This window comes from Lynx canadensis, chromosome A1 (assembly GCF_007474595.2).
Source record: "Lynx canadensis isolate LIC74 chromosome A1, mLynCan4.pri.v2, whole genome shotgun sequence".
NCBI lineage: Eukaryota > Metazoa > Chordata > Mammalia > Carnivora > Felidae > Lynx > Lynx canadensis.
This window is the reverse complement of record NC_044303.2, coordinates 21,589,858-21,615,696: the sequence shown is the minus strand read 5'-3', so window position 1 is coordinate 21,615,696 and position 25,839 is coordinate 21,589,858. Positions and strand designations below refer to the sequence as shown.

Sequence of the window (25,839 nt, the reverse complement as noted above, 5' to 3'; positions counted from 1 at the left end):
GTTAAGCGTCCGACTTCAGCCAGGTCACGATCTCGCGGTCCGTGAGTTCGAGCCCCGCGTCAGGCTCTGGGCTGATGGCTCGGAGCCTGGAGCCTGTTTCCGATTCTGTGTCTCCCTTTCTCTCTGCCCCTCCCCGTTCATGCTCTGTCTCTCTCTGTCCCAAAATAAATAAAAAACGTTGAAAAAAAAATTAAAAAAAAAAATAAATAAATAAAAAAAAAAGAGTTTCCCAGGACTTCTGGGTTCCCTGGAGTATCTCTGCAACAAAATGCTGCTGTAGCAATGGTCAGAAGAAACCCTTTAGCTCTTTCCTATGTACCACAGGTGAGCATGGTGGTACAATCGGCCCCAGTTCTTCACTCCTTTCTCCACCCACTCCCTTACTATAGCCTCATCATGAATGGAGTGTCCTTTCGCGGGGACATTGAGCTTGGCCATGTGACTTTCTTTGGCCAATGGCTGGTAGTAGACGTGACACAGCAGGGATGGAAGTGTTTTGCACACTGGGACTTCTCTCTTCTGCTTCTGCTGGCACCATCAGAAGAACAAGCTTTGGTTAGTCTGCTAAGGAGGACAGGATGAGAGACATGTAGAGCAAAGCCACCAACGTGGTCCAGAGACCTGATGTGAGAGGCAGAGCCACTCAGCCATTGCAGCCGGAGCAGAGTTGACCAGCTGAGCCCAATTCAGATCAGCCAAATCCCAGACAACACACAGAGCTCTGAAGACAAATGCTTATTGTTGCATTGAACTGAGGAGACTTTTGTGGTTTTTTTTTTTTTTTTTTTTTTTTTTTACCCCCTTGGCGCTAGCTGACTAACACAGGCACTGAACTGTTTTATATCAAGATTTCACAAGCTTATAAAATAATGCTCAGGGATGGTATTCCAAGTATGAGTCAGGAAAACAGCTTAAATCATTTATGAGCTAAGGAAAGGAGTTATAGCTTCAGAAAGGTGTGGCAGATGGCAAAGATATCCTACCTTACTTAAGCGTATGCTTTACCCTTTAAACCCAAGACAGTCTAACATAAATGCAGTCATGTCAAGGGAATATGCCCCCCTGGATGTGGAGGGGGAGAGCACAGTGACATTGGCTACTTCTCAGTTTTAAGTTGTGTGAAATTGCACTTTAAAATTCTGACATTCCTTGGTCTTCCAATTTCACATGTTCTTGGGGTGTCCCTGGCCACAAAACTCTTTCCCATCCTGGCGATGTTTCATTGATCCAACGTGAACGCAAGGATTAGATGGTGTGCTGAGAGCAGGTTTTAGAAAGAGGCGAAGAGCAGGCAATGGAATTCAGAGGCCAGAGATCCTGGGATGGACTCAAAGCAGAGGCTCCAGTATGATGATCACAAAGCAGAGAGGAAGAAACCATCATGAAGCAGAGGGGGAAATGCACCTTGGTTGGACAGGACCCGCTGGGACCTAATCACACCCAGGCCCATAACAAGCATCCCCATCCAGGCAGCAGTGTTGGCTCTTCTTGGACCAGGGCTGACAGGTGGGAGAGACTGGGTGGTGAGAATCCTGTGTGGGACTATGGACAGGAGGAAAACCAGAGAGGAAGGACAGGTATATTTCAGGGCTGTGGTCTACAACTGGTTTGGATTTAAGAAAAAACAAAAATGGAGTAAGACATTTTCAGACTGCCAGCCAGGATAGCCAGGGCTAAAGTCTTCCAAATCAGGAATGAAGCTGTCTGAGACCTGCTCACCTAATAAAAGGTTCCTGCCAGGCCCAGGGCATTCCAAGCAGAAGTCAGGGAGCACAGGATAAGGAACCAGAAGGGAAGAAAGCAGGAAAAACAAGCAGCTCACTCTCCAATGGGATCCCAGCTCGAAGGTGAACTGCACCCTCTGGGTGTCGATCTGAGTGGACAGTGAAGATGGGAAGACACAGGAGAATCCTCTCTCCTCTCCTGTTGCCCTAGGATGGCTATTAGGCAAACAGGAACGTGGCAGAGTGCCAGGGCTGAGTGGAATTAGGACTGGGGAGATGGGCCAACCGGGGCTGGCTCATGATGGGATGAGCTCAGGTCCACTTTGGGGAGGGATCGGTATCCTAGGAGATGCCATCTGGGGTGGAATGCGGCCATGAGTCAAGGCAGCTGACAGCTCTCAGGAGGTAGCTATGCTTCCCAAAGTGGGTTCTGTGGAGCTCTAATCTGAAGGACAGGAAGTGCTGTTGACTTGAAAAGAGGCCTCCATGGTCCAACAAACTTGGGAAATCCTGGGTTCGATGAAATTAAACAGGTTTTTCCACTAGAGGACATCTCAGAGCTCTTAATATGATGATGGGAATCACCAATCTTAGAGACTGATCACAACCATGGAACTCTTTCTACACAGAATATGACATTGAACTAGCGAGATATGGACAACAACCACTTTCAGCATGGGGGCCGGGAAGGAACAGGGGGCCAGTACTCACAGGGAAAGGACCTGGTTCCTTATATGTCGGCACCAACACCACCACTGACCGCCAAGGTCCTCTTCATTGGCTATGTCTACTTAGGCTTTCAGGGTCAACAGGCAAATGAGCTGAGGCTCGAGAGAGATTCTGCCCACCCCCCAGGGAAATGGCTCACTAAACAAAGAAAAGCAGGGAGTGATCCAGTGAAAAGGTATGTAGGCACCCAGCCGGGAGGCTGGAACCCAGTGGGCCCACAGATCCATGGTGTGAAACACCAGGATCACACTGACAGCAGCCCCTCCCCATCAGCTGGAGACCTCGCGGCTCACGGAGGCATGCCTGGGCTCCAGAGATGCTGGGGCAGCTGTGGAGGACAAGCCCAGGGGGTCCAGCTCAGCTGCTCCAGGTAAAATGCAGGAGAGCTCGACTTGGATTGACTTGGATCGTAGCTCTCGCCCACTCCCTCACTGCAGAAAGCTCGGTCACTTCATTGTTCCCGTCTCTCCAGGTCTCTCATGGTGCTGATAGCATTCTATCCAAGTGCTGGTGAAAACACCCTCTTCCCTGAAGCGCAGACAGAATGTTTCCTTGGAAAGGAAACAGATGCCAAGGACAAGGCATCACAAAAGCATTTGCAGCACCAAATAGTTGTACCAGGGAACTCAAATCCAGGTTCGGAGGGTCCGATTGACAAAGCATCTGGGCACACGGCCTTTTCCATTTTTACCTTTTTTTCTCTCTCTGATGTGCCTGCTTGGAAGCCCCAGGTTTGAGCACTTGGTGAGTTTAATAGTTGGTTCGGAGATTGTCTCTCGTGTGAGGGCAGCGGCAGTGTCATATATTTAGGGCCTGGCCCTGGACACATACAAAGCCAAATAAATGTGTGAGGTTTTGTTTTTTTTTGTTTTTTTTTTTTGAGAGAGCAGGTGCAACTGAGTGAGGGGGGAGTGGGAGAGAGAGAGAGAGAAGCCAGGGCTCACCCAAAGCAGGGCTCAAGCTCACCTGAAGCAGGACTCGAACTCACGAACTGTGAGAACATGAGCCGAAGTCAGATGCTTGACCGACTGGGCCAGCCAGGCTCCTGACCGTGTGAGCTTTCATTTGGATGAGAACAGTTTATTGCGTATTTGATTAGACATCCTCACAGCTGTATGTGCCAAGGACCACGATTCTCAGTTTGGGGATAAGGAGAGAAGTTAAACATCTTCCCCTGAATCCCGACACTGATGAGCAGCACAAGTGGGTTCTAACTCAGCACGGCTGGTGGCAAAGCCAGGACAGCCCAGCTTCAGGTTCCACCGTGTGCACGTCCTGTGGCATCGGGTGATCGCTCACCTTTCTCCACCAGGTTCTTCCGTACGAGGAAGATAGATGATAGTTGCTGACCACAGAGTTCACGGGATCATCGTGAGGATCCAATAACACAGTGCACGGAGAAGTGCTTTGAAATGGAATGAGTATGCACTCAGGGCGTTAATAATATCCAGTCACTTTCCTAGATACCAAACAACCCGGGCATCCCAAAGGTATCGCGGTCTCCAGCTCGCGCTTCCTGACTGGCTAGGAAAAGGAAAAAGGCAAAGACATGCAAGAAAACATACGTGGTTTCTGAAGTGAAGACCCCTGTACCAGGAGCCTGAAAGCCCACAGGAAGTTAAGGAAGAGACCCCACAAGTGGGAGGCTTTGAACTTAAACCTTGGAAGAGCTGAATCCCCGAGGCCTCACCTTTGCTTCCTACCCCCACCCAAACCTGCTAAAGGCCCCAGACACTAAAAATACCCTGGCCACCTGCTGCCCAGGGAGGCAGTAAATCACAGGTCCTCGAGCACCAGAATCCAGGCCAGGCCCGGCCTAACACGACCAATGGCAGCTGACAAGGCCCCACAGGTAAGTGCACTTCTTCCCACTCAGGCTGTTATCATTAGCTTGTCCACTGCTCAGTTGGGAGGACGGTGCCCCGAGGAAGTGGGGATGATGTTGAAGGGTTCTTGGGTCAGGGGTGCTAACTGGATGTGCGGTGATCAGGGAGAAGTGTGTCATGGGGAGGGGCTCCCAGGGAAAGGGGAGCAGCTCCTGTGGTGAGTGGCAGCTGCTATATGACATAAAATAAACTCATCTCCCCCAAATCCACAGATCACGGCCTCAACTGCTGTCCTATTACTCTGGGGCCACCAGATGTCACTGTTACAGGGAGCATGAATATTTGTGGTCCGGTCCTGGGACAGGCACTGAATTTACGAAGACAGTTTAAATCGTGGGCGCTCATGGGGACACCAGTGACACCCATGTCTTACTTCCAGTTCTTAAGTTCTCACTAGTGAGATCATGTCCGCAGGTACCACTATCAGTCCAATCCCCAAAATGTAATAAAAAAAATGCCAAAAATTTGTTCGCCTTTTACTGTCAGTACAGTACCATGAATCAGAAATGAGAAGCCAAACAAAATGTTTAATTTACTTTTTACTGAAACGCATCATCAACAAACACATTTGCAGGGAACAAGTAGTGTGCTATTCTGTGGTGTTGCTCAAATTTGGTAAAGTGGGGACCCCCGAGTGTCCTCTACTTTGTCACCCCTCTCCCTAAAAAACACACTGCATTAAATAAGTTAATTGCTGTCACCTGACCTCTTGGTCCAACGAGTGAGAAGTACTAACAGGACAATACAAAACACAAAGCCAAACAATGAAATTGAGAGGCGACTCAAGTTTAATGAATAGACTCAGATGATCAGAAAGGCATTTTAGGCCAAATTTTTTAGATCATAAAAAAATAAGCAAAGTTGAATAACTTCATAACTTATAAGCTCTGGGAATATGTCTAACACTGCTGGAATAGAAAGAACACTGGGTCCTACCTCACTTAAAAGCTATGTGGCCTTGGGCAGTTATCTAAGCCCTCTTGAGCCTCCTTCGGTGGACCTCTCCGAGGCTCCCTTAAGCAGTACAAGAATCTAGGATTCTAAGTGTGGCCTCGAGGCCCCTGTGCAGTTGTGAAGGTGGATGTCAAAAATAACAATACAAGGCCACCAGGGCCATTTAAGGGACACAGACAAGGGCTGCAAGAATTCAGTCTTTGCCTCTGACTCTAAAGGGACTGAGGAAGGCTTCTGGAAGGGAAGGGATTAAACACGTAGGACGTAATACTGCAGCAGGCTCAGCACAGTTGATCCCTCCCTTGAAGAGCTGGGATGTGGCCAATCAAATATTTTAAGATGTCAACTTGATCTGTGTCAACATAAGCATCAACGGAAACTAGTTTCCAAAAATAAATGATAACTGCTACCTATCAACCTCTGTAAGTGCATGGATTTCTCAAGAATGGGGCCATGTTCTGTAATACTATCCACAGCTGGTTCTGTAGGTCGGCTGCTTCTTGATGATCAGCTGAGGGCAAGGGAGAGAGAGGAAGGAAGGGGTGTGAACGCCCTACTTCAAAGGTTGAAGTCTCCCCAAAATGTTAATACATGCACAGACAAGAGCTTGAGAAACAGAAACTAAATTTGTAATAGTGGTTCTTCCTGATGATACTGGGCATGTTTGTTTTCTTTTTTGCTTATCTGAATTTTCCATTTCTCAGCAATGAAAATGTATCAGTTGTGTAATACATTTTTTATGCAAATACATTTGGGAAGGGTAATATCACACTAGGATCAATTATTGATACCTTAAGATTAATTAATGGATGCGATTTGTTTCCTACAATGAAGTGGTGATGGGAAATGGATTTTGTTAGGTCTGGGGTCTGTGTCAAGCAATGGAAAGGGGGAAGGGAAGGTGTAGAGATTCTAAAAGGGCAGTAGGTGGAGAAGCCTCACAGTTAGCTCACATTATGCTTAGGCCTGCCAGGCCCTCCCTGTTACCTCACAGGTATTTAACTAAAATTAAAGATAGCAACAGTTTACCTTGTTCATGCAAGCCTTGCCCAATTATTCTCTTTATATATGATTTACCCTTAGGTTCAAACTCTAGCTTCCATAACAAACAAGAAAAGGTTTGTGGATTTTAATAATTAAAAAGAAAAATTTTTAATGTTTATTTATGTTTGAGAGACAGAGAGAGACAGAGAGTGAGCAGGGGAGGGGCAGGGAGAGAGGGAAACACAGAATCCCAAGCAGGCTCCAGGCTCTGAGCCGTCAGCACAGAGCCCGATGTGGGCCTCAAACTCACGGACCGCGAGATCATGATCTGAGCGAAGTCAGACGCTAAACCGACTGAGGCACCCAGGCGCCCCCAATAATAATTTTAAAATAAACAAAGGATTCTTCCCCAAACTTTTTGCATTTTGTCTTCAATCAAACCTGTCTCTGACAAAGTATTATTTTACAATTTCATACTCTGCAATCTTGGACCTTTCCCGGAGCCCTGGTGCTAGGACTCCAGGAGTTGTAGAGTTGACATAATTAAATGCAAGGAAACGATCACTTACACCGTGAATTTAGATTGGTTATGCTGATCATCTGCCTCAACGTTACCTGGAAAGGAAGAATCTGCAAAGGAAATTTACAGTGTAAATAATACTGGGGACGGGACAGCCTGTTTGCAGGAATCTGGTTACCTAAAATATAAGCAATTAATAACCTACTGCAAATCATTTTATGTATTCCTCCAAGCCTGTCTTGTGTGCTTGGCTCCCAGGGAACAAATGTGAAGGGATGGAAGGAGGGGTGGAGGGGAGTATGCAAGTAAGTGATTCCTAAGGACCCAAGCAAAATTTAGACATTTGTTTGTTTATTTAGGGAGGGGAGGGGGAGCGAGAAAATCCAAAGAAGACTCCATGCTCAGCATGGAGCCCGGCACAGGGCTCGATCCAACGACCCTGGGATCCTGACCTGAGCTGAAATCAAGAGTGGGTTGCTCAACCAACGGAGCCACCCAGGCGCCTCCAAAATTTAGACTTTTAAAGTAAATTTGAACTATCACCTCCAAGTAGTTGGAGATACTGAGGCTTGAAGGAACAACATTGAAGATAGTGACTTCTTTAATTGAATCTGAGATACCATTAATGATAAGATGCCTCATACTTTGATAGAAAAAAAAAACCCCACCTCCAACGAACTGAGGCACGGCAAACGTAAAATGCATTCTAATTTTTAAAATATTAAAATATGGAGGAAAAAATCTATCTTAGCACCAGTGAAACACAGTATTGCCTTGGCACCTTGCCCCCACCTCTCTCTGATGGGGAGAAGGGCTTCTAACAGGATATGTTAGACTTTCACACTGGGACACCATTTCTCGCCAACTCACTTAACTGTTAAAACATTGAGATCTGTCCTTCTTTGGCAGCAGCGTGTATCTGTACTCCAAGTTCCTGTCAAAGTCTGTAATCCCCATTTCTCTCCCATTCAGCACTCAGCAAAAACTGTTGAGAGACATCATGTTTTCAGGACTGCCTGCAGGGTTGCAGCCCATCCATTTTTCCCTACTCTGTTCACCCTTGGATTGAGCCAGATCAGCAGAGAGCAAAGTTCCGGAAACAACTAGGTAATCCCTCATGGAAAGGCTTTTACAGACTCTCCCTCTGGCATCCTGCCTTCTGCCCACATCGGGGACACTGTTAGAAACAGCCTGTTACACTGAATCTGTTGTCAAGGACACAGTGTCCTCTTCATGAGGGTCCACTGAAGACATTTTCCAGGTCTTCATACCAGGGATTTTTAAAAATAAACTTTTAAGGAGTGCCTGGGTGGTTCAGTCGGTTGAGTGTCTGACTCTCGATTTCAGCTCAGGTCATGATCCCAAGAACATGGGATTAAGCCCCACCCTGGGCTTTGCACCAAGCGTGGAGCCTGCTTCAGATTCTCTCTCTCTCCCCCCCTCTGTCCTTCTCCCCCACTCATAGTCTCTGTCTCTCTCTAAAATAAAAAAAAAAAAAAAAGTTTCTAAATATAGACTTTTAAAATCGAAGCAGAACATATAGAGAGAGAAGTGTACCATTTGTAAGTGTACAGCTGAACGATCAGATTATAACCACCATGCAAATGAAAAATAAATAGACCAACAACATCTCAGAAATCCTCTCATGACTTCTCCCTATCAGTACTTCCAACTGTCTTCCCCAAGGGCAACCTTTATCCTGTTTTCTTTTTCCTTTTTCTTTTTTGTTTTAAGTTTACTTAGTAGAGGGACACAGAGAATACCAGGCAGGTTCCTTGTGGTGTCAGGACAGAACCGTAAGATTGTGACCTGAGCAGAAATCAAGAGTCTGATGCTTAACTGACTGAGCCTATCCTGTTTTCTAACACCACAGTTTTACCTGGTTTGGGACCTTATATAAACAAAATCATACAATACATATTCTTTTAGTCTGGCTTCTTTTGTTCATCATTGTAAAATTCATCTGCATTGTTGTGAGTAACACTAGTTGTTAATTTGCATTGGTTTCTAGTCCGCCGTGTGTCTATATTACAATATATTCATTTAAAGTGTTTCCAGCTTGGGGCTATTAAATGAATAATGCTGCCATTCTGGTGCGTATAGTAAGCACTTCTGGGAGGTGTATACCTAAGAGTCAGATTACTGGGTTCTAAGCGCATACACGTCCAGTTTCAATAGTTATTTCTAAACAGTTTTCCACTTTACGTTCCCACCGGCGCTGCATGAGGGTTCTTGTTCCACCTTGTCACCAACACTCCTCATTGTCAGTCTTTTTACTTTTAGCATTTTATTTATTTTTGAGAGAGAGACAAGAGCATGAGTGGGGAAGGGCAGAGAGAGAGAGAGAGACACAGAATCTGAAGCAGGATCCAGGCTCTGAGCTCTCAGAACAGAGCCTGATGCACAGAGCCCGACACAGGGCTTGAACCCACAAACTGTGAGATCATGACCTGAGCTGAAGTCGAACGCTTAACCAACTGAGCCACCTAGGTGCCCCACTTTTACCATTTTGATAGGTGTGGAGGAACACCTTATTGTGGTTTCCTAAATTCTCATCTGTATATTCTCTTTCATGAAGTAGTTATTCAAATATTTTGTTAAGGGGTGCCTGGGTGGCTCAGTCGGTTAAGTGTCTGACTTCAGCTCAGGTCATGATCTCGTGGCTCGTGGGTTCGAGCCCTGCGTCCGACTCTGTGTTTACAGCTCAGAGCCTGAAGCCTGCTTGGGATTCTGTCTCCTTCTCTCTCTGCCCACCCCCGCTTGAGCTCCGTCTCTCTCTCTCAAAAATGAATAAATATTTAAAAAATTAAAAAACAAAAAACCACAAAAAACATAAATATTTTGTTAACTTTCGATTTGACTTTCTAATCGACTTACAGGAGTTCTTTATTCAGGATGGGTCTTTTGTCAGTAGTATGTACTGCAAATACCTTCTACCTTCTGGGTTCCTTTTCTACTCTCTTAGTGGTGACTTGATGAACAGAGTACTTTTTTTTTTTTTTTTTTTTTCAACGTTTATTTATTTTTGGGACAGAGAGAGACAGAGCATGAACGGGGGAGGGCAGAGAGAGAGGGAGACACAGAATCGGAAACAGGCTCCAGGCTCTGAGCCATCAGCCCAGAGCCTGATGCGGGGCTCGAGCTCACGGCCCGCGAGATCGTGACCTGGTTGAAGTCGGACGCTTAACCGACTGCGCCACCCAGGCGCCCCGAACAGAGTACTTTTAGTGCAGTCAAACTTATTGCAGCTTTTTGTATCCTTTTGTGTCACCTGTCTGTGTGAAACTTGGTCCATTTCTAATCTACTTACAGGGTTCTGCTACTATCATATCTGTTGGCTTCACAAATTTGATAAAGGACAAATGTAAAATAGAAGCATTCATTTCATGTCTGGTCTCACTTTGGTAACCGAAACATAAGTGAGATGATTAAAAGCTGAGGCAAGTGATGAGTCACTAAATTCTATTTCTGAAATTATTATTACACTATATGTTAACTAACTTGGATTTATTTACATTTTTAAAAAAGCTGAGGCAACAATATGTTCTTGGAATAAAAAATTAATATAATATGCTCTATAGTATTTTATGATAATTGGCTTTAATAATGTGGAACAATTAATAGAGCCATAAAAGTGTATAATTAAAGATGTTATTATTACAAGTTAAAATTTACTCTCTGTTCCCCATATTGTCATTTAATTGAAAAACAAAAACAAAAACAAAAACAAAGACTTGCCACCTTGCAATCAATTTGAAATAAGCTGTTGAGGAACAACACTATAAAAGGAAAGTATACACTGGAATGCATTACATTTTGGCCAAACAAGAAGGGTTGATCCATTCTGGCTTATAAAGCAAGAAATCAGTGTTTGTGATTTTGAAAAGTCACTGAAACTTTTTCCCTGAACTGGTTCCTTTGTAATACATTTTCTTGAGTTCTACCCATGACTGACACAGTAACAGTCCTGGGATCAGAACCCACACACTATTGAAAAATACCAGATAGACCCCAAAGTAGAGCCAACTGTCGGTGTTGAGGTTGGGGCTTCCCATAAGCCAGTCCGGGAAGAAGGTCATCCACCCGCCATATAATTCACACACGCACAGGGTAATCTGTAGGAAATGCCTGTTAGAGAGAAAGAAACAAGGGATGAAGCCGCCAGCTCAGCCCAGCCTGTCACCCTGAATCCTGACCTCTTTTCTTAAATGGCAGCATTTACACCGTCTTCCACAGCAGAAGACCTCTCTGAAGTTGGACCTCAGGTTTCCCACAGTGCTCCTTCAATGGGGCAAGTCAATGTAATTCATGGGAGATCCATGCTTTCTCTGGAGAAGCAATACTGCCCTGCCTAGAAGATTATCCTCAGAGTTAAATAAAGTCTCTCAGGTATCCTGTTCCACTCTTAGGAAGATTTATGGAGGTCACATCTCACCCAGCAAAGAGAGACCTAGATGCGAATCTTGCTACAAGCCACAATTTTACTGGCTGTAAAAGGGGAGAATAATAACAGTTCCTTCCTCAAAGAATATGGTGGAGAGTAGACGAGATACGTGGATATGTAAGTACTCAACAATGCAGATACTATAGATGGTTCAAGTACTAAACAAATGGGTGCAGGTAGTAAATCTACAACCAAGATCATAGAGACAAAGATATATCAAGACACCAGGAAGAAATTTAATTTTTCCTGCCAACTATCTAAGTAAAATTGGGTGGGAGGAAAGTGGACTAAATGACCTTAGAGGTTTCGTTCAAACCTGAAATTTTGTGATGAAGCTTTAAAAAATACTTCTTTGATTCAAGACACTAAAAAGTTGAATGCAATCGTGCCTATTTGACATTGTTTTGGGAATCATCCCCAGGATAGCATCCTATTTGCCCTACGTCACTTTGTCTGAAAGAAGGAAAGGAAGGGAAAGGGTAGGAGGGAGGGAAGAGAGTTCAAAGTCTCAGAGTCTGACTGACAGTGGTTAATCTTCCACCTTTCTCCTCCCTTTCCTCTCTCCTGCCTTCCTCACACCCTCCACAACCTGTTTCTGAAAAGATTTGTCCTGCATATCTAATTCCAAATTAAGAGAATTTACTTGGTGTAAAGTGAAATAGGAGTTTTCTTTTTTTTTTTAAAGGTTTTTTTATTTTTGAGAGAGACAGTGCGAGTGGGGGAGGGGCAGAGAAAGAGGGGAGGGACAGAAGATCTGAAGTGGATTCTGGATGCGGCCCAAGCTCACAAATGGCAAGATCATGACCTGAGCTGAAGTCGGATGCTCAACCGACTGAGCCAACCAGGCGCCCCTGGAATAGGAGTTTTCAAGATTTGGGGGGCGATTGGGAAAGGGTTGGAGGCATTACCCTTTACTTCCCAAAATATTGGTGAAAAATCATCCAATGCTCTTCACACTTCCTTCCTCGTAGAATGACTAGGTGGTCCCTACAATCCTATTTCCTATCGTTTTTATTTTGAATCATCTGAAATTATCCTGGTGGCACCACGCTTCCTATCTAATATTGAACAATTTTCATTTCTAATCTAACAAATGAATGTGGTCCTAATCTACTCCAAATGCCATGTAGGCATCGAGACAGCTAATGTTTCTCCTCTCTTCAGCAGGCCAGGAGAAGAGCACTTACCGATAATATTTCTCTTTGACTATGGCATAAATGAGGACCAATGCCAGAGACCCATCCAAGACAACAGTCAGAATTTCCAAAGACACAATGGTTGGGTCAAAATAAAGCCATCTTGCATCAGCTTTGCCATATTCTTTCCCTAAAAGTGAAATACATTTTGTTACTCATCTGGCAACTATTTTTATGACAGTCAGTGAAAATGACCTTTTTTCCCCTAACGAGGAGACAAAAAGAGAAACTGTCACTCCCTACACTGCCCATAATGCCTTAGAGGAAGGCAAGAGGAGAACGGAGGCTGAAACGCATTTACCGCACAAGTACTAATAACAATATCTTGGTATATTTGTAAAAGGATTTCGTTCCCAAAGTGCTTGCATACATGTGCCCTTTTCACCCCTGCTATCATTATTATAAGCAACAGAATTCTGAATTAATTCAACACAGCCAGATTTTGAAAAGACCATCTCTAATAATTAGCTTGTTAACTGTGTTACAGTTCCTTACTTCAAAATTCCCATATAAAGTCTGTAGGTATAATCTAGATGTGGGAAAATTATTATTAAGGAAATGTTTATTAAAAAAACATGTGTTTATTAATAATTGAAGAGAAATTGAGCCCTGTACTGGCAGTGGGGAGGTTCGGGGGGAGGAAGGTGGAATGGTAATGACACAGAGAATGAATCCCCCACATGGACAAAGGGGATGTTTCAGTCCAGACAGGAGTCACTAACAACAGCCACCACAAAGGCCTCAAATGTGTTCACCAGGGAGTGGGCATGCCCTAAAAGATCTTTCCAGACCCCATTATCAGGATTGTTTCTTCTAGAAAGAATGAGGTGAGAAAGTCTTTTTAGAGCAGGACTGAGAGCCATGCACTGGGAGAGCCAACCCACCCTTCCTTCCTTCCTCTCTATTTCCCTCTCTCCCTCCTTCCCTCTCTCCCTCTTCCCTTTTTTTAATTTATCAAACTAATACATGCCAGTCCTAAGATCTCAAATGATCAGAGTAAAAAAAAATCAAAGTCTCGGGGCACCTGGGTGGCTCAGCTGGTTAAGCGTCTGACATCAGCTCAGGTCATGATCCAATCCCACAGTTGGTGGGTTCGAGTCCTACATTAGGCTTTGTGCTGACAGCTCAGAACCTGGAGTCTGCTTTGGATTCTCTCTCTGCCCCTTCCCCAGCTCACACTCTGTCTCTCTCTCTCAAAAATAAACATTAAAAAAAATATTTTTAAATGAAAGTTTCACCTCTTCTCTCCTTTCAATATTATTCTCACATTATTTAGACAAGATATGAATCATCAAATATTAGCTACATAATCGGGATTGGTGAAGCAGCAGGACAAAGCTCTAGTCTCTATTAATGGCCCAAGGTAGGATCCCTCAGGGCTAGGGACAACAGGTTCTAATGAAAGGCTGTCTTGGCAGAAAGAAAGGCCAATAAACAGGATTAGTCATTTAATGAGATAACACACAGACACAAGCTGAGCAGAGACTCTGAAAGGCCAGACAGGGCCAGCAGGACAGGCAGAGCTTTCCTGCCAGTCCTTAGCCGACCGCCAGCCCAGGAATGAACTGAAAAACAACATATTAGTGAAAGGAAGCTTTTCCTGTAAATCTAAACACATACACAATACCTGAAGTGTTCCCTCTAGTGCACCCCAAGTCTAAGGAAGTGTCACTTAAGAAAAATGTCAGTGCTTTAGGAACTGAGAGATTAGTTGTTGTTTAGACACTCAAAAATAACACCATTCATTCATTCTTTAATTCAACAAATCTTCTGGAGCATATGGAAGGTTCTGTGCTGGGCCTGGGGAATGTAGCATCAGCTAGGGCCTAAGGCACAGGTGGCCCGCTGGGAGCTCCTGTTCCATGAGGTTGGACCCTGTCATAAGTGATGGCAACTGAGCATGGGACATGGAGGAAGTGACACTTTAAGCCAGATGAGGGAGGTGAGGTGTTTTGATCACTTCCTCTTCCCCCTGTTGGTGAGGGAAGGAGTCCCACCCTCGGGTTATAGGGATGGCCACACAAGACAGGTGGCACTGGATAGATGAGGTTGATGGCAACTTACTAGTCACACACACTCACAGCCTGGGGAGAGATGACACTGCACCACACAGGGCCACACGGGGTGGGGTGGGGGGTGCACTTAGAGACGGAGTGAACTAGGAGGGGCCACAGGAGCCAGCTCTGCAGTAACGACAATGGGGTGGCCCCTGGTTCCAGAGGCAAGATGGGATTGGCTTCCTCCAATAATTTGGGGGGCTGGCAAGGAACTGAAGCCCACTTGCTCCTCAGGGACCCGTAGGCACCATGCCTGGTCCCTGTGACAAGGAGGGTCGCTTGGCTAGGGGACCTCACATGAGGAAGCAGAGTGGGGTTCCTCTTATGGTTAGGCCATGTGAGTCCCTCCAGATTTTATCAGATGTCAAGGCACACATAATATCGGATTTTAATCTCGGGCCTTACACCACAAGAGGTGACCCATGAACTGGGTGAAGGAGAGGGTGCTTCAGGGAGGAGCACGCGCGCCACAAAGGCCTGGAACGGAGGGAACACGGTGTGTCTGAAATCACATTTAGTTCAGCAGAGCTGAAGGAGACTGTGTGTGTGTGTGTGTGTGTGTGTGTGTGTGTGTGTGTGTGTATGCATGCCTGCACGCGCAGGGATGGGGCCCGGGGTCACTGCTGGAGAGGAAGGTGGTCCCAGCGCATCAAGCCTCTGGCATCTCCTCCTCTGCCACCTAACTCTGGTCATTTTTTCTGCTGGTTAAACACCTAGATAGCAAAAGGGCAAACAGAGTGTTAGTAAGCCTGATGATGTGATTAGTGTCATTTATTCTGTGACTGACTGCCAGGCTCAGGCAGAAGTTTAGAGGGAAAGACACGCTGGGGCTGGAGTAGGATCCCAGTCCCTGAGCCACAGCTGGGCCCTTCACCCCAGAGTGATTAGGAGAGGGTGAGGGGTGACAAAGACTGTCTTCTTGACCAAGTTTGAGTCGGGGTCCTCTGAGCCCTCTCCTCAGCAAGGCCCCCCATCCAGGGCTCTGTCCTTGGCTCGCTTAGTCCAGTTTTAGCCAAGAATCCTACTAGGTCACAACAGCAAAAATCCCCCTTTCTTGGTATCTGCTCGCTTCCCCCACCACCAGTTCTGTTGAGATGTAACTGACAAGCAGCACTGGGTAGGTATAAGGTGTGCAACACATTGACTTGGTTTACATCTGTTGTGAAATGACTGCAATGAGTTTAGTGAACATCCATTACTTTACACAGGTACAAAAAAAAATAAGAAAAAGAGGTGCTTTCTTCCTGATGATGAGAGCTCTTTGGATCCACTCTCTTGAAAACTTATAGCAGTGGTAACTAGAGTCATTATGTGGTACATTACATCCTCAGTACTCCTCTATCTTGTAACTAGAGGTTTGCACTTCTTAATCACCTTAATCCAATTCCCTCAATCTCCACACCCCACAAATCTGATCTCTTTTTCTATGAGTTTCAGTTTTGTTTTTGCCTTTTTTTTTTTTTAATTAGGATTCCACATATAAGTGAGATCATATAGTATTTGTCTTTCTCTGTCTGGCTTGTTTCACTTAGTACAATGCCCTCAAGGTACAACCATGTTGTCACAATGGCAGAATTTCTTGATTTTTTATGGCTAAATAGTATTCCACTGCATGCACACGTGCATACACACACACACACACACACACACACACACACACACACACACACACTTTATCCATTCATTCATCAATGGATACTTAGGTTGTTTCCATGCCTTTGCCACTGTGAATAATGCTACCGTGAACATGGGGGTGCAGATACTTGATCACTCTTGATAACTGATCAAATTCCTCATCCACACCCTGTATGTCATATCCCCCTGGCCTGCCTGCAGCAAGAATCCTGTTGAGTCAGTCTATTAAGAACCCTCCAAACCTCAATGTTTCTTCTTAGTAATTTTCCATCCACTGACCCCACCTGCTTCTTGGCTATAAAGCTCCACCTTCCTGGGGCGCCTGGGTGGCTCAGTTGTTTGGGCGTCCAACTTCAGCTCAGGTCATGATCTCACAGTTTGTGAGTTCGAACCCTGAGTCAGGCTCTGTGCTGACAGCTTGCTCAGAGCCTGGAGCCTGCTCCAGATTGTCTCCCTCTCTCTCTGCCCCTGCCCCACTCACACTCTGTCTCGGTCTCTCCCAAAAATAAATAAACATTAAAAAAAGGGTCCACCTTCCTTGCCGTATTTGGAGTTGAGCCCGATCTTTCTCCCCTGCTACAAGCCCCCACTGTAGTCGTACCTCCTAAATAAATTCTTCTTTATCATCTTTAACCAGTGGCATGAATAATTCTCCTTTAACAGGGTCCACATAATGCTTATAAGCCAGCTCTACATCCTTGTGAATCTAAGGATAGTCTACTGATCCACATCTGGGAGGCCTTACCCTAGACCCTCCGAATCAGAATCTGTATTTTAACAAGAGCCCAAGGCAATCTGGTGCACTTTAAAGTCTGAGAAGTACTACTTTAATCTATTGGATTTTCCTTTTCTCAAGAATAAAGGACCCCACCATTAAATGGGCTTTCTCTTTTTTTAAGGCAAAAAATGTAAACTGAAGATGACTGATAAAAATCATGTTAGACATTTGCATTTCATGGGACTAAGTCAAATCTGGGCTGTTCACTTGCTCTGATGCCAGGCCAGGCAGCCAGGGTGGAGGACAATGACTTAGGCTGGGGTCTTTCAGCCTTCGGGCCTCCCAGGCAATTCCCAAGCACAGTTTAATCTGGCCAACTCATCACATCACACACACAAAGGTGCACAAGCAGCATTTCACTCCTAAAGTGGGGATCAGGCTCCCTGAGCTACCATTGGCTAGGACCTGGCAGGCATCAAAGATGACACATGGTTTGCTTTGAGAAGCACTAACTATAGCTCTCTCAATTCTCCAGAAGTTTCCTAACACAAGTGATGAACCGGAGTCCCAACACAGATCCTGGCTGGAGGATCTGATTTCAGAATCATGGAAGAAATGAGATAAATGACGCAGAATTTCAGAAGCAAAATCTGAAAGAAGTTACCTTGCACAAGGCAGTTCTGTAATAGTGGCAAAGGACTCTGTTGTTACACGGCTCACTTGTCAAAATTGACACAGTACATGAGAGGAAGTCGATACTAACTGATGGAACGTCAATTGATTTACAGTAAGCAGAAGAAGACAGGGAAAACCAGTTAATAGCTCTGCAGAGCAGCAGGAGTTTTGGAAATTATCTACAAGACTACAGATACATATATATAATAAACTGAGAGCTGAAATTAAAAGTATGGGAAACACCCAGTTTAAATACTGCAAACTCTTCAATCCGCACTAAGAATATTTTCTAGTATACAGCTTTATTGAGATATAATTCACGTGTCATACAAGGCACCCATTTAAAGTGTCCAATTCAATGGGTTTCGGTACACTCACAGATTTGAATCATCACAATGAAATTTTTCAAACATTTCATTAACCCCTCCCCCCCGCAAAGAAACCCATACCCATTATCAGTCATTCATTCTTCACCCCCCTCCTCTGGCACCCCTTCTCCGCATGGTTCTAGGCAACCACCAACCTATAATCTGTGTCTTTAGATTCACCTATTCTGGACATTTCACATAAATGAAATCATACAATTTGTGCTACAGGTACTCATTTAATGGACAGCCACACTTGCAATTAATCTCCTCAAACGTTTCAAATGCAAACATTTTAAATTACTCACACAATGAAGCAATCAAGCCTTCGGAATCTGCGATGTTTCCTACGAAAGACAAGTAGACAAAAGGGCCTTCCTGGAGAGAAAATGAAAACATGCTCTAATTCAGCATCACAACCACAGGATGGCACCGGAGATACACGGCTTCACATGGCCACGTCCCCAGGAGCCCACCTCCTGGTCTGCTCCCTCTGAACATCGTACCTGCAAGCACCTACACAAGCCGGTGGGGTGCGATCCTAGAGACTGATGCCCAGGCCTTGCAGACAGAGGGAATGTTTATATAATAAATGCTGTTTTTCAATGATTGGCATTATAAATTTAGAGGTGTGTTCTTATGGGAAAAAATAAATTGAAAATTTTGCACAAGGAAAGAGCTTAAATGTTATATTGAACAGGCCAAATTCTGGATGATTCCAAAAATTTTGTACCTTTGAGAGGTACCTCACAGCAGTTCATTTTGTCTTGTCTCAAAAAAAAAAAAAAATCCAAGATCTCTCTTAACAAAAGTGGTATTCACCTATCTGTATCAGACCTGAAATAATTCTTTTTCCTGCACATAGGGCAAATTTAGGAAAATTAAAACACTTACAGGCTACATTTTAAATTTTAGGTAATAAAATACCTGCAATCACACTTAGTATTTTTCTATCACCGAAATGTTTCTTTGCTTAAAATTTCAAAACTAATTAATTAGAATTCACTGGGGAATCTGACTGGCATGCTGCTCCTTTGAACAAATTAAAAAAAAATTTTTTTAAGTTTATTTATTTTTGAGAGAGAGAGCACAAGCAGAGGAGGAGCAGAGAGAGCAAGGCAGGAGATCTGAAGCAGGCTCCATGCTGTCAGCACAGAGCCCGATGTGGGGCTCAAACTCACAAACCAGGAGATCATGACCTGGGCTGAAGTCAGACACTTAACCGACTGAGCCACCCAGGGGTCCCTCCTTTGAACAAATTTTATCTCTGGTCAATACAACTTTTTTTTCCCATTTCTTTATATCAACGCAACTGCTTATATGACATTAAAATCGTATCTCTCCCTATTCCCTGCTCACTTATAGTGCTGCTTCCCAGAGTTTACCATTTAGAGCCACTTCTGTATTTAGTTCTGGGGATTATTGTCCTAACTCACAATATACTTGACACTGCTATTTCTTTAGACATTCTCAATTAACTGCCAATCCTGAAAAACTATGATTTAATAGATGTCTACCCTCTGCTTCCCCACACTCTACAGGTTTGTGGGCAGCATAGGGGTGGAAAACCTTCCTTCTGCGCTCTTAGACCCAGGAGCTGGCCTAAGAATTAACTGACATGATGGACTAACAGGAGGAAAGCACGCAAATTTTATTTAATATTTTTACATGTACATGGAAGTCCTTAAAAGGAAAACAAAGACCCAAAGAAGCTATTAGGCCAAAAGGTTTATATACTTTTTTACACAAAGAACAATAAATTATGGAGATGTGACAAGACAAAGGGGCTTGGACTAGGGACAGTAAATTGTGGGAAAGTGACTAAGAAATATATGAGGGAAACTAATGGAAGATAAGGGTTATTTTAGTAGGTTTGTTTGTAGAGGCCCATTTCAGCATCGACTCCCAGTCTCTGGTGATAAGAACATTCTTCTCTTCCTGGTACAGGGGGGCACCTTTCTCATGGGAAATTTAACGATCTGATTTTAGGTAGAAAGGAGGAGGCCAGAAAGCCTAAGGTAGAAAGCCTTCCCACACCTGCTGCTTTCCAATTGCCTTCCACTCAAAATAATCAATACGCCAAAGTGGCATAGCTTAGAGTGGCATGTCCTAAACCTTTCAAATAGCTATATTATTCTCTTTAATTCTTCCATTAGTTACCCAAATTCATAACTTAAGTAGTAAACTTAAAACCTCAACTTACTCATCAGTGTTGCACAGCATCTGGGAGGAGAATGCTAGCCCCCACCATGCTTTCTTCTTTTCTTCCCCATTTCCAGTGCCCCACTCCTGTCTACTTTGTACATTGCTGAGATTGATTACATTTCCATTCTTGTTCTGTAAACGTTATTTGTCTTCCTATTTTATTTATATGTAGATTCTAAAGGCTGAAAATCAACAGCATTTACAACATGGTGATTATGTAAACGTCATTCACTGCAAAGGGCTGCAACTTCTCTCTCTCCAGATTGAGTATTTTGACTTGTCATTTAAGAAGAATGTGGCAGCTGGAATACCCCTTATTACACTCACAAATTTCTCAAAATCATGCTATATTTTAGTTTGCTACATATTTGGGCCCTGACTTTCTTATATTTTTGTTTACATTACAGTTTGTAATTGCCTTTCTTTTCTCTGACTGAGAGAAGAAATCTGATTTTCTCCCCATCTCATTAATATCTTCCATTTTCTTACCCATGCTAATCCCTGCCAAACAGAAGCTTCAAAGTTGGTTTGTTTTGTTACGTTACTTACTTGGTAAATGGGGTTTACCTCAGAGTATATGTAAACATTATATTCTTTAAAGGAGATTTTAAAAAATTACATAGGAGATAAACAGCAATATTTAAAAATAAGAAGTACTCTCCATTCACTTTGAAACACTTTATTTTCACCAATCAATTTTTTTTTTTTTTTTTTTTAGCAGAAACATAGCAGGAAATCCACACCACTTCCCTGGCTTGGCCTGGGGACTTTCTTGATAAAATACAGCCACTGGTCTGGCCAGTGGGAGCAATAAGGCTGGGCTGAATTTGACCCTCTATCTGTAAGATAAAGGACCTCCTAAAATTAGATTGTGGATCTCATCCTAAAACTAGACATGACTTCCAGTCACAATCTCTTTAACTGGAGCATTAGTAAAACACAGACTCTGGCATTAGGTCCAGGACCTTTCCTCAGAAGCAACTCTGTGCGTAAGAACAAGATGGGGATCTGGCAATCTATAACAAGCAGGGACCTACGAGTGTTTAACAAAATTTCTCCCTTTTATATCTACCTGTTTAAGTTCTATTACTTTTTCAAATGCCAGCTCAAATCCTTCCTCTCCAAGAAATCTTCCCAAACCTCGTAGTGACAAATTTCTCAATCTCCTGTGTTTCTAAGTTTGTGCTTCTGTAGTCAACTGTCTGCTGGTTATGGATCTCCCGTCCTCATTGGATCAGACATCTTTAGGGTCTGGGATGTTGTCTTATCTTAGAATCTTTAAGAACCCAGGATGATATTTTGTGTCCAGCGTTTGCTAATCTTGAATTAATGACAAGTTCATATAACGAATTACTTAGATACCTTGAGGGGCTTTTAGAAGGCACTCTATATTTCTTACTATATTAATGTCTCAAATGTAATGGCAGTATGCAGCTGACTGTTTAACAACACAGGTTAGGGGCACCAATCCCTGTGCAGTCAAAAATCCATATATAATTTTTAACTCTCCAAAAACTTAACTACCAACAGCCTACTGATGACTGGAAGCCCTACTGATAACATAAACAATTGATTAACACATATTTTGCATGCCATATGTATTATATACTATATTTTGACAATACAGTGAGCCAGAGAAAATTAATTATTAAGACAACCATAAGGAAAAAACACTTACAGTATTGTACCGTATTTATCAAAACAACCCACATGTAAGTGGACCTGTGCAGTACAACTCATGACTTCAAGGGTCAGCTGTAATATATGTAAAGTATAAAAAATATATTCATGCCTCCACATGCTGACTGGATGCTGCCTCTTCCAGGCAGCAAGGCTTCCCTGATTCTCTTGGTGGGAAGTGGGTGCCTCTCCTACATAGAAACCTGCTTGCTTATCTCTTCCTCAAAACTGTCAGTTCCTTTAGGGAAAAGTCTTTGTCTTTTATCTCTGCATCCCAAATGCCTGATAGATGTACACGCTGACAAATGTTTACTAAAAGAATAAGAAATAAAGGGGGGGAGGGGAGTAACAGTTAAACCACCACTACCACCCAAACAATCCATTTAGAAAATGGGCAAAAGAAATGAAGACACATTTCCCCAAAGAGGATATACAGACAGCAAACACATGAAAAGATGTTCCACATCATTAGCGGACAGGGAAATGCCGATTAAAACCACAACGAGTTAGTACTACACACCTATCAGGATGGCAAAATAAAAAATAGTGACCACACCAAATACTGACAAGGATGTGGATCACATTTCTGGTGGGATAAAATGATACCATTCTGGAAAACCAGAGTCTGGAAGTTTCTTCTAAAATGAAGTACGCGGTTACTATAGGACCCAACAACTTTCTTGGGCACTTATCCCAGAAAAACAAAAACTTACGTTCACACAAAAACAAGCACACAAATGTCCACAGCAGCTTTATCTGTAATAGCTTAACGCTGGATGTCCTTCAACAGGTGAATGTTACACAAACCTCAGTCCTGGAGCACTCAGTACTGGAGCACTCCCAAGCAGTAACAAGGAACCAACTATTGATACACTCAACAACGTGGATGGATCTCCAGGGGATTTGCTGAGCGAAGAAAGCCAACTCCAAAAGACTATATACTCTCTGATTCCATTCATTCATTCATTCATTCATTCATCCATTAAAAATTTATTTATTTTGAGACAGAGACAGTGAGAGTGGGGGAAGGGCAGAGAGAGAGAGAGGGAGACAGAGAACCCCAAGCAAGCTCAGCACTGCCAGGGCAGAGCCTGATGCGGGCCTCAGACTCACAAATTGTGAGATCATGACCTGAGCTGAAACCAAGAATCGGACGCTTAACCGACTGAGCCACCCAGGTGCCCCTTTCACCCCATTTATATAACGCTTTTTGGAATGATAAATTTTAGAAATGGAGGACATATTAGTGGTTGCCAGGGGTTAGTGGCTGGAGGAGGTTGGGGGAGTTGATAGTTGATACAAAAGGAAAACACTAGGTATCCTTGTGGTGTTGCAACTGCTTGATATCCTGTTGTGGTGGACACTTGAACCTAACCAGTTGATAAAATGATGCAGAACTTAATACACACACATGTGCCAGTGGATCTAGGGAAATCTGAATGAGTGGACTGCACCAACGTCAATGACCGATATTATACATGTTATCGGGTGTTTTTTTTTTAACATTTTTTAAAGTGTATTTATTTTGAAAGAGAGGGAGTTGGGGGAGGGGCAGAGAGAGAAGAGAGAGAGAATCCCAAGCAGGCTCTTCACTGTCAGTGCAGAGCTGGACGCAGGGCTCAATCTCACGAACCTCAAGATCATGACCTGAGCCGAAATCAAGAGGCAGATGCTTAACCGACTGAGCCACCCAGGTACCCCTACACTATAGTTTTGAAAAATGTTACCACTGGGGAAAGCTAAGCCAAGTGTACATGGGCTTTCTCTGTATTATTTCTTATAATCACATGTGAATCTACAATTACCTCCCCCCGCCAAAAAAATTTTAATTAAAAAAATCAGACAGGTAGAACAAGAGACATGGAAGAAAGAATAACATTACTAATTGAATAACATTTTTTAATCAATTGCCAGGACTTTTTAAAATTTATTTATTTATTTATTTATTTATTTATTTATTTATTTATTTAAATTTAGAATAGCCTGGGCCCTGGCCTCAGAGAGTTTATCTAGCTGAGTAACACCAACTTCTAATTCAATACAGACTGGAAAAAGATGAGGGGGCCTATGGTTGGACAATCAGGGAAGACTTCCAGGAGGAGGTAGTCCTAGAGCTGTGCCTTGGCAGGCAGGCTTAGAGGTGGAAGGAAGGATAGGGATGGCAGCCCAGGGGTACGAAGGGCAGGCCGTGGTGAGGCCTGGTGGGTCCAGACTCTGCCCTGCCCAGCACTGTAGCCAAACAGTGATGAGCCCCCGGCCCTCCCCTTGGGCTCCCTTGCCAGGGCTGAGAGCACTTATACGTGTGTTCTCAGAAGGCCTCAGGCTGGTTTTTACTCCTCCAGGCCTGAGCATGCACAGCTCCTCGGTCTTGAGTACCCAGGCCTGGCTTTCTTTCCCCTAAAAAGAATGTAAATAAAACAAAATTTTTTTTTTTTTACTGTAGTTAAATAGACATAAGATTTACCATTTTAAGTATACAATTCAGTGGTGTTGAGTACATTCACATTCTTGTGCAACCATCACCATTTATCTCCCTCCATAACTGAGTCTTCCCAAACTGAAACTCTGTGTAACTCTGTAAAACTCTGAATAACTCCTCATTCTCCCCCTATCCCTGGCCCCTGGCAACCTTCACTCTACTTTGTCTCTAAGTACCTCATATAAGTGGAATCACCCAATTTTTATCTTTTTGTGACTGCCTTATTTCACTTGGCATAATGTCCACAAGCTTCCCTGTGTTGTGGCATGTACCAGAATTGCATGTCTTTTTAAGGCTGAATAATATTCCATTGTATGCATACACCACATTGTGTTGGTCTGCTCATCTGCTGATGGACATTTAGGCTGCTTCCACCTTCTGGCTACGGTGAATAATACTGCTATGTGCACGTATCTAAGTCCCTGGTTTCGATTTCTTTGGATATTTATGTAAAAGTGGGCTTACTGGATCACATGCTAATTCTATGACATTTCTTCTGGTGGTGCACCTTTGCTATTTTAATTACTAAAAAATATTATTAAAGGGATACATAATGAAAGTTTAAAAAAAGAACTAAATAAAAAGGTATAAAGTGAAAGGGACAACTCTTTCCCTCCCGACCCCCAATCTCATTCCCCTGAGACACCGTTGCTGAGCTTCATGGCAGTGTTCAGGAGCCTTTCCATGTGTAGGTTATCATAAAGCAATAAATGTTGAAAATATCTTCTTCCTGCTATTAATTTTTCAACTATAGTGAAAATTCCAACTATACAATTGAAAATTTCAACTATAGTGAAACTATAGTGATGAGGGAAATTCCACAATGTTTGTTTATTTAAATGTTCAAGTTCTGCGGATCAGGATTTCTGGTTTCAAAACATACAAAAGTTCCTATTAGATGCTCTAAAACATGATTGGAACCATATATCTAATTGTGCTGCTAACAAAATCAACTTAAAAGCTAAGACGTATCATGGCAAATAAAAGTAACCACAGCCAGTGTCAATTTTCATTTAAGGTGTTATAGACATGTGATTATAACCACGGTATTTTGTAGGCTTTCAGACAACTACTACAAGTCAAAGCTCAGATAAAAACAAAAAAAGTTTGGGCTCTGCAAGTTACTGCTCTCTGTAATTCAACGACCACTTTAGAGAAAATATTCAATTTATTATTTCAACCTTTAAAAGAAAATTTAGTGGGGGAAAAAAAGGCTTCACAGAAATAAAAAAAAAAAAAAAAGAGGGGCACCTGGTGGCTTAGTTAGTTGCGCCTCTGACTTTGACTTAGGTCGTGATCTCACGGTTGGTTTGGGAGTTCGAGTCCTACATTGGGCTTGCTGCTGTCAACACAGAGCCCACTTCAGATCCTCTGTCCCCCTCTCTCTCTGCCCTTCCCCCACTAGTGCACTTGCTCTCTCTCTCTCCCCAAAATAAACATTAAAAAAAAAACAGAAATAAGAAAGAAAAAGAATCCAAATTTTTCTTTTTTTTTTTTTTTTTGGTAATTTGTACTAGTATTTGTAAAGGCTAAATTAATATTCTAATGTATTTGCAAGCTTTTTGTTTTTAGCTTGTTTGAATGAAGA

General features: G+C 43.3%; 1 protein-coding gene and 2 long non-coding RNA genes across 4 annotated transcripts in view; 2 read left to right on the top strand and 1 right to left on the bottom strand.

The window, feature by feature from the left end:
- The first annotated feature begins 226 nt into the window (after nucleotides 1–226).
- LOC115510421 lies at nucleotides 227–4,805 on the top strand. 2 transcript variants are annotated; one of them, XR_003967716.1, is made up of 3 exons: nucleotides 227–324; nucleotides 3,766–4,305; nucleotides 4,552–4,805. It is a non-coding gene; the product is annotated as an uncharacterized LOC115510421 (long non-coding RNA). The 2 variants fall into 2 exon arrangements; XR_003967715.1 differs by having other exon boundaries at nucleotides 227–1,577.
- A 5,581-nt stretch (nucleotides 4,806–10,386) lies between these two features.
- The window catches only part of EBPL (EBP like), a 33,564-nt gene continuing 18,111 nt past the window's right edge, over nucleotides 10,387–25,839 (bottom strand). The window contains exons 2-4 of the mRNA XM_030310200.1: nucleotides 18,196–18,265; nucleotides 12,429–12,567; nucleotides 10,387–10,925 (exon numbers count right to left, since the gene is read on the bottom strand). Of these exons, the coding sequence (XP_030166060.1) occupies nucleotides 10,685–10,925; nucleotides 12,429–12,567; nucleotides 18,196–18,265 (450 nt within the window). The 3' untranslated portion in view covers nucleotides 10,387–10,684. The remainder of the gene's footprint in view (nucleotides 10,926–12,428; nucleotides 12,568–18,195; nucleotides 18,266–25,839) is intronic.
- Nucleotides 10,922–18,496, top strand: LOC115510426. Its single transcript, XR_003967717.1, has 2 exons — nucleotides 10,922–11,358; nucleotides 17,383–18,496. It is a non-coding gene; the product is annotated as an uncharacterized LOC115510426 (long non-coding RNA).